This window comes from Triticum urartu, chromosome 5 (assembly GCF_003073215.2).
Source record: "Triticum urartu cultivar G1812 chromosome 5, Tu2.1, whole genome shotgun sequence".
NCBI lineage: Eukaryota > Viridiplantae > Streptophyta > Magnoliopsida > Poales > Poaceae > Triticum > Triticum urartu.
This window is the reverse complement of record NC_053026.1, coordinates 523,552,968-523,561,685: the sequence shown is the minus strand read 5'-3', so window position 1 is coordinate 523,561,685 and position 8,718 is coordinate 523,552,968. Positions and strand designations below refer to the sequence as shown.

The 8,718-nt window shown below is 42.9% G+C and overlaps 1 protein-coding gene across 2 annotated transcripts; it reads left to right on the top strand.

Annotated features, from left to right (window-relative positions):
- Nucleotides 1–281: 281 nt before the first annotated feature.
- Nucleotides 282–5,970, top strand: LOC125510344. Of its 2 annotated transcripts, XM_048675497.1 has the most exons (14): nucleotides 282–1,738; nucleotides 1,858–1,941; nucleotides 2,027–2,155; nucleotides 2,237–2,367; nucleotides 2,452–2,730; nucleotides 2,887–3,023; nucleotides 3,742–3,827; nucleotides 4,268–4,384; nucleotides 4,466–4,593; nucleotides 4,679–4,954; nucleotides 5,058–5,188; nucleotides 5,292–5,339; nucleotides 5,452–5,520; nucleotides 5,620–5,970. In XM_048675497.1, the coding sequence occupies exons 6-14, from the start codon at nucleotides 3,016–3,018 to the stop codon at nucleotides 5,714–5,716; spliced, it is 960 nt and encodes a 319-aa protein (XP_048531454.1). In that variant the 5' UTR covers nucleotides 282–1,738; nucleotides 1,858–1,941; nucleotides 2,027–2,155; nucleotides 2,237–2,367; nucleotides 2,452–2,730; nucleotides 2,887–3,015; the 3' UTR covers nucleotides 5,717–5,970. The 2 variants fall into 2 exon arrangements, with proteins under 2 accessions (XP_048531454.1, XP_048531453.1); XM_048675496.1 differs by having other exon boundaries at nucleotides 2,887–3,827.
- Nucleotides 5,971–8,718: the final 2,748 nt, after the last annotated feature.

Sequence of the window (8,718 nt, the reverse complement as noted above, 5' to 3'; positions counted from 1 at the left end):
TGATGAAAACGATTTGAGATTTGGACGCACAGTTTAAGAGATAAAACGTTTTGAATAAACGAATCTACGAAAAAAGAGAAAACTCCCATATTGCGACAAGTGACACGTTACATGTGCGCCACTTGTCACAATCCGGGAAAATGGAGTGTTCTTTGCAACGAGTACTTAAGTGATTTCGACTTCTATCTCGATATATGGGCCGGCCCAGTAATGCCTAAGGAGGAGAAAACTAAAAGACCGGCCCGTGGGAGAAGCCGCATCCCACCCCCCCAACCCTGACCTCCTCACACAGCCTCATCGCCCCCTTCCCCGTTCTCTCTGTCCCTCAGCCCGATACCCTTCCTCACCGCCGGCCGATTTCGGTCGTTGCCACTCCTCCCCGCCGATAGCACCAACCTCCACGAGCTCCCCTCGCTCCACCTTCTCCTGTACAGCGAGGAAGCCCCTCCTCTCCGGCGGATCCTGTGGTTCGAGGCGACGGCTGGCTTGGCCCGCGTGACGGACCCAGGCCGTGGGTGTGCCACCTCGGTCCCCGGTGGCACGAGCAAGGGCAAGGCACCACCGAGCTCCACCTCGGCACTCCACTCCCGAGACCTCTCCTACCCCACTGCACTTCCCGGCGGTCGTCTCCTCCACCTGCAAGTCAGCTAGTGTCTTTGTCCCTCCACATACACACACAAGTTGAACATATCAAACATATTTGATTCCCTTCATGTTTTTATTCATCTTTTGGTGCTTGTCTCGTTGTAATCAACGACTAGTACAAGTGCCTATACTAATTGCAATTACTTAGTAAATTAGACCAGAGAAAACATATGTAATGAGCTATGGAAAACACTATACTGGCGGGCTCAGTTGGGAGAAGGCCTCTAATGCAATGCAATGCAAGCATCTTTTCTCACAAATAAATGTTGTTGCTAGCAGTGCATTTATCTATCTTTAGAATGTTTGCTTAATGGACACCTTTGAAATAGTTCAAAAGGCTTTCGGTATTGAACTGTTGATCAGTTCTGTATTTCAGCACCTGCAAAGCATTTTAGTCATCTAACAAACTGAACTAGCTACCTTGTACACTACATCAGCTTAATTAGAAACCTTGTACATAAGTAGACAATTGTTCCTCCGTATATGGGCATGAGCGATAAGGAAAAGCTACGCATGTATATGTAAGCTCATGAAGGATGCGTGTCTCGCTACTTTGGGTATGTCTCATTCCATCGAGCTATGATGAGATATGCGTGTTTTTTCTTTTGCAATTTGAGGACACTCACAATGATGATGCATGCATGTGTATGACTTATGATTATCTTTCTGAATTAACTCCAATTCGGTAGCAAAATGAAGCATTGATGATCATATGCAAAGTTACGACATACCCGTATATGTAAACGGTTGATCTCTGTTTATATAGGTAATTTCAGAATTTTTTTTTTGCCTCTGTTTACTCTTTCAACTAGTTTACCACATGTCCACACCACAAACACTTGAGTGCCATGGGTCAGGACGTAGTTTGTTGTGCTTATTCCTCCTACATGTGTCGTCTCAGAAAATGTAGCAAATACTAGATTAGAACTGTATGCCTTCTTATTATAGAAGTAGCAAACTCAGCTGCTTGTTAGCTTTGCTAATCTAAGCCCTACTGTTAATGCTCATATATCTTTCTTGGCTGTATATGGATACTTCAACCCACCAGTTCCTCAGAGCGATTGGGCCGCACAACTCCAACGCCGTTTGTAAGGTGACCTTTTCCTAGTTTCCTCCTCCGATCTATTGGACCCCTCCAATTTGTTTGCCAACCATATCCATCCAGTTGTGTGGTCAATCAGTAATAGTTGGGTTTTGTTCCTTGCTGTTCAGGCCTGCTTGAAATGATGATGAAAAACAAGCGCAGGATGGGAGTCCATGAGAAACAACGTCCTTGCAAGAAAGTAATTAGGCCAAGTGAGTCCATTTTGTCTCCCTTTTCCTGAGTATTCATAATTGACCGTTCTATGGAGTGTATCACACATGATTTTATTCCTACTAGCTTTAGATGGTACCTCCTCAGCGAGATCGGACAGCTCGAGGGAACCCAGTCCAGGCGCGTTGAGTCAACTCAGTGAGCAAGTAGTTTCAAGATTGTGTAGGAGTGTTGTGTCGCTCGCCTCATTCCATGGTTGGTGATTATACTGCTAATACTTTCTCATATTACCTTTTTTTAGCTATTCAGTTTGGGCGTTTTATTTTCTCTCTGTAGGTGATACCAAGTTAGGGGAATGCACAGGCATATGCATCGAAACCTCATGTCCTGATGCTACAAGTTTCCTCACATCGAGACTTTTGATTCCACTTACTTGGCCTACAAGGAAGATCACTGAAAATTTGACGGTAACTTTTTCTCTACTCCTTTCCTGGATTATTATGCTAATATAATGCCCCTGTAATCATTAATTTGCCTTGCGCTCATTTCAGATTGAAGTGCACCTTCCGAATGGTCGGACTGTCACTGGCTGGATAGAGCATCCTGGGAGATATGTTGATTTTTTCATCGTCAATGTCAAGGACTTGTCTGTATTTGATGCCGCGCCTGTAAGTCTTGATTGTGACATGCAGTTTGAACCTTATAGGAAGGTAGCAGCTGTATGGCGCAATTTCAGTTCAGGAGTTTTAAGGGCCAGAAGCGGAGTAGATCTTGCCTCTCTAAGCGCTCTAACCTGTGAGACAATGTTGAGCACATGCCAGATTAACAAGGTGAGCTCCTGTTGTACAGTTGAAACAAATATCTGTCTGTTGGTATCAGTGGCTTTATAGCATATTCTATCATTGTATGCACTGACACATACCCTTAGTTTCAGACATGATGAATAGCATTTTCCCTCTGTAACTTCATTGTCACTTTTGTGCTAGGCTGGGATTGGAGGCCCCCTTGTTGATTTTGATGGTAATTTTGTTGGGATGAACTGCTCTCGTACCAGAATGAAAAAGACCCCCTACGTGTGAAGGGAGCACATTCTTCAATTCTTGGGGTCTCACAGGATGGTCAGGTATGTACACTTTCAGGGGCTGTTTGGATTGAACCCAAACCAGCCCTGCCAAAACGATGGCCTGCCAAATTTTTGGCGAAGGAAATCGCCGCCGAGAACTCGCCCATGTACTAGTACAGAATCACAACGGCTGGCCAAAAAATTGGCAGCCATCGGGAGATTCGGCTGCAATCCAAACGGCTGCCCATCTTGTGGTCAACGACCAAAATTTTGGAAAGGCAGCCTTTGGCAGCCATCCAAACAGGCTCTCAGTATTCATGAACCACCCTTCTCTGTTTGGCCTGCCCATGCGTCTCTCTTACTGCATCCTGTACTACTTCTCCCTCCTTTTTTTATTTGAGTTTGTGTGTAAGGCATATCATTCTGAAAGCCAAACAGCAGCTTCTGATGTCGATGAGTTTATTCCCAAAAACGGTCCCACTAGTTTTTTTATACTTGTGTGCTTTTTCTTAATAATTTAAGTCTGTACTGTACTAAATTAAGATTGTTATTTTAATGCTGGCACTAATATATATTTCTGCTACACTCGAACTTACATTTAAGAAGACCCGTGGGGAAATTGTTTAAGATTTTCATAAATTTCTCTGCTGTGAAATTTCTGTAACTGTTTTGCTCCCTTGTTCTGTATTTCACTTGTTTGATAGCTCATTTTGTGTATGGTCTTTGGTATCCTGTCTTTGTGGATTTATCACGGTGGGCTTTCTACATTGTGCTGCAGTGTTAGAGCTAAGGAAGGGATTGATGATGCTGAAGAAGCGGGAATTGAAAGTGAGATGAAACAACTATTGTGCAGCATTCCAGGAGGTGAGCAAAATTATTTCATAGGATATTGACCGTAAGTCCAGCATAATGCAGCCCTTGGACCCAAGAGGCATGGCTGTGCCTTTTCGACGAGATGGGAAATCAGAATCATTTCCTCTTGCTTAGATAGTTCCTCATAGTGGGTCCTCCTTGTATAGAAGTCTAACAATCCAACAAATAACCAATCGAAGGTTTCAGCTCTAATTGGTTACATGGCCAAGCTGAAAGATATCTCCCAATTTTAGTTGATAAACAACCTAACTGGGAGATTGTCAATTTGAATTTTAAACGATTTAACTGGGTGATTATTGGGATACCGTCTGCTAACTTCGTGGACCTTGCAACTAGCATACACTGTACCTGTGTTGCTGAGTAGTTCCTTATGTTTCACATGCACACTTTTAATACTTTATCAAGCAATTTTAACTTGTGTATCATGCTAGGCAAGCGTAAGATTCATTTTCTTGAAGCAAATTTCGTCAACGATATCTGGAGTAAACTACCCAAAGGCGTTGCTTCAAAAATGTCTCGAAGTGTTGTCTCACTTGCTTCATTCAATGGTGATGTTTCTGTTGTAGTCATTACTTTTCCATGTTTTAATAAGTGGGTGATGATTAATAACTGAATGATTATCTGTGTAGGAGTTGCAAAATTCTTTGCTTGCACTGGTATATTTATAAAGTGCAATGCATGCTCTGCAACAATTCTGACTTCAGCAAGTTTGGTTAGAGTTTCTGGTGATGCAAACAGGATTGATGATAACCTGAGGGTTGTTACTGCTATTTTTTGTTTTTTCTGTTTTTTGTTTTCCCTTTCCATTTAGGATACTGGTTAACATGACCTTATTATTGCAGATTGAAGTTTGCCTTCCAAACCAATTTCGAGTCGTAGGGATACTGAACCGTTATAATTTACATTACAACGTTGCTCTTGTTGACATCATGGGGTACTGGGGTCCTCGTGAAATAAAAATTAGCAGGCATCTAGTTACCTCATGTAAAAGGGTAATAGCTGTGGGGCGTCTTTTTACTTATCACAGTATAATGGCTGCAAAGGGCAAGTTGTTGATTGGCAAACGAAGCAAGCTCGATTGCAAAGAACTATGCGTCTCCACGTGTAAAATCACCAAGGTATATCTCGTTTGGACTTATCCAGTATCTTCAACACGGTGAAAATTTATTAGCAACGGAATTGTAACATAAGCCTTGTATGATGTTGCTTTTGTTTTGCTAGGCTGGGATTGGGGGCCCACTTATTGACACTGGTGGGAATTTTCTTGGTATGAACTTTTACCATGAGGAAGAAACTCCGTTCCTGCCGAGGGATGTTATTCACCGCCTCTTGTTGAACTTAAATAAAGGATGGTATGTCTTCTTGTTTACACTTGGTATTTTCTGGCAAAATATCTACTCCCTCTGTAAACAGATGTAAGACGTTTTAGTAAAAAGAAATTGTGTGTACTTGTAGGACTAGGACTAGGGCAGGTGATACTATTGTTGAGGGTGACGAAAAGAGGTATTCTTTCTTACTCATCATGATACCATACCGTAACATACCGTACATTCTTTCAGATAAATATATGTTCAATAACTTGTATGGTCTCTGAAATGTGGTTACTCAACAACAGATGGCTGTTGGCTGGTACATGTTGGTCCCATGGAAATGCTGATACTATTGCCGAGGGTGGTGTCAACAAGTATTCTTTCTTACATTTGTTTATACTATCTAGTATACATCGGTTATTCTTCTTAAAATCTTTTCACTTATTTGTATACTTTCTTTTTACTCATGACAGGTGGCCGTTACCCGAGCCATGTGTGCTCCCTGCTGATATACCTGAACCTACTACATTGGATTTCTACAAGCTGGTTAGGAGGCACTGTGCTTTTTAGTCCTGCTACTGCTCGTGGTAATCGATAATGTGTTCATGTTGGTTGGCTGCCTGACGTCCGCTCCAGTCTTTGTGTTGCTTGAGTTGTCCCATCTTTGTGTTGCACGATGAATGTAAATGAGTCATGTCTAAACAGTGAAGTACTACCTCCGTCCCATAATGTGAGACACTTTTGTAAGCTATGTTCTTGTGACATGGAAGAAAGTTGACACTATCTACAAACCATATGGATGAATGATAGCAGAGACCTGAATAATTTGCTACAAAAAGTTGAATCCATCAACCAAGTAAAGCAGTTTATATCACCACCTCTGTTATTTGAGCAATGCAATCTCAAATGTACCACTTCTAGTACTTTATGTGGTTGCACAAGACATCAATAACAATTAAAATGTCATAACAAAACTAAGGAAAAATGTCATAACTCCCTAAAATTACCCGAACATTTATTTCAAAGTTAAAGCGGAAAAAAGAAATCGCTGGCGAGCGCCCGGTCGCTCGCTGCGATCGCTTCATTGGGCCGGCCCAGGTGAGCGGCAGCGCGCTATTTGCCGCTACAAGCGGCAGATAGCAACGCCCCTTATTTCCTCCCCAATTTGCACGAAGGGGTTCGTCTTTCTGCGCGGGAGGGAGGGAGAGAGAGAGAGAGAGAGACGGAGGCGACTTTAGGGTTTCACTCCTGTCGCCGGCGCCCCAGGCCGCAAGCCCGGAACAGAATCGTCCGCTTCCGCCGTCGCCCCCGGCCGGAACAGAGCCTCGCCGCTCCCGCCGGCGAACCGGAGCTACAGGCGCATCCGGCGGGCCGCTCTGCACCGGAGGCCGTCGTCCCCGAGCACATTTCCGGCGGAATCGCGCGTCTCCTCCTTCACCGGATCTCCCTCCGCCCAACCCGCAGCGCCCCGTCTCCGACGGCCTGTTCCGCATCTCGGCCGCCCTCCTGGGCCTGCAGCTTCCTCCTCCCACCTAAGCATTCCGTCTGTCTGGCCGGCATCTCCTCGACAGAGTGTTCAGTGGTACGCAGCGTCCAGCCTCTTGGGGTTGTTTTTGGTGATTACTTCCATGTCCTTGCGTATGCTTAAATCCTCCATCGTTGGAGATCGTTACCTAGTTTTTCTTTTTCACCCAGATGTGTACTGAGCAGTACAAAATCTCTCCCAACAGCGTAATGGTAGAAATGCGTTACATATTTTTTTCTTGCATATTGTAGAATACATGTTTGCTTGTTGAAATTAAATGGATGGAGAAGGAGATCTGGGATGCATATCACACTAGGATGTTGCTAGGATTGTCTGGTCCTAATGTCCGTGCAGTTTTGGATGGGTCCTGGCAATCTTTGACTGTTGTTTTTGAGTTTAATATGTTAAACAGGTGACTGGCCTGTCAACTGTTTCGTGGGTGAATGTTCCATGAGAGATAGACTGCTGTTTCAGATTAGGACTCTATTAAAGTTGTGACTGTTTAAATAGCTGCACTTGTGTTTGTATTACTGTTGATAAGTCTATCAGCTGGTAATCTACTTCAGGATTTCAAACATAATAGCTCTTCATGTGCATCCAGCATGGGAGATGGAATACTGCATTTCCCCCAAGTTTCTGCCAAAGTGCTGTAACATCATAAGCCAACAAGTTTTGTTTTTTGTTTTTTTTTTGTTAATAGCCCACTAAGAATGCTTTCTCTTTTCATCTATTTTATGCAAAAAGTACCTCCCAAACTCATGTTGCGTAATATTGGAGGTTGTCCAACTATCATTCTATCAACTACAGCATACTGAACCAGTGGACATCACATTATGGTTTTTCTTGTAAATTTATAATATACTCCCTCCGTTTCTAAATATAAGTCTTTTTAGAGATTTCAATATGGACTACATACAAAGAAAAATGAGTGAATCTACATTTTAAAATATGTCTATATACATCCGTATGTAGTCCATATTAAAGTATCTAAAAAGACTTATATTTAGGAACGGAGGGAGTATTAATCAATGTCCTCCTTTTTATCTTCTCCCTGTTTTACTATCCGTCCTGCTCTGTTTTAGCTAGTCGCAATTGTCTGCTTTTGATATTGTTTCAAACAACATGCTTTGAACAGTCACACTAATGATCTACAGCTGGGCTATCTATGTTGCTACACATAGTCATGTTCTGCAGAATTTTAGACACGTTCTGAATTCTTCCGGTTTGATTACAGGTCTTGGTTAACACAGTACCATGGATCCCGATCCCGCCACTGACACCACTCTTGTACGTGTCCATGTCAATGTTGCACCTCTATTTTTTTTGCAGTATTTGTTGAAAGTTTCAGTATGGTTCATTATTTTTCAGGTTTTTGAAAAAGGTGTACTGGAAACAGTTTTCACTCGAGCTGCACCCTATGTTGTAAGTCTTAATGTGAAACCCGTCCGTACAGGCCTCCTTATTGGGTCAACAGAATTGCATACTTTGGTATCTGTTGACTCTTCTGCGCTGACCAAATTGCCCAAATCAGTTCAGTTTTATAATCAGAAGAAAGCTGCAATTGTTCAGAAGGTGGGGCAACTTCCTGGGTGCAGTATTACTATCCTGTTTACAGACCGCATGAACAACCCGCTGCCTCCTGTTGAATTTGCTGATTTAGATCCTGATGACAATGTGTGTGAGAAGGTGGTGTCTCTTTTCCCCTATATGGATGGAATTAGTATGTTCAACGGACATGTTGTGTAAGTTTTTTCCTACCTTCAAATGCACCCTTTGGACCGTCTTCACCTTACAACTAACTCATAGCCTTTTCAGGTTAAATAATTGCACTTCCATGGGTAGGCAGGGAACTATTCAGCCAGGATCCGCAGACTTGTTCGCGTTTACTTGCACAAACGCAGTCCTATTTGACATAGCAAGAAACGATGATGAAGCAAAATTGGAAGCAGAACATCTTCAAAAGATTGCTGGCGCTGCTGTGTTCAACTTAAAGGGCGAGGTTGTTGGCATACTAAGTTCGTATGCTAGAGGTTATGATGTGAAACTG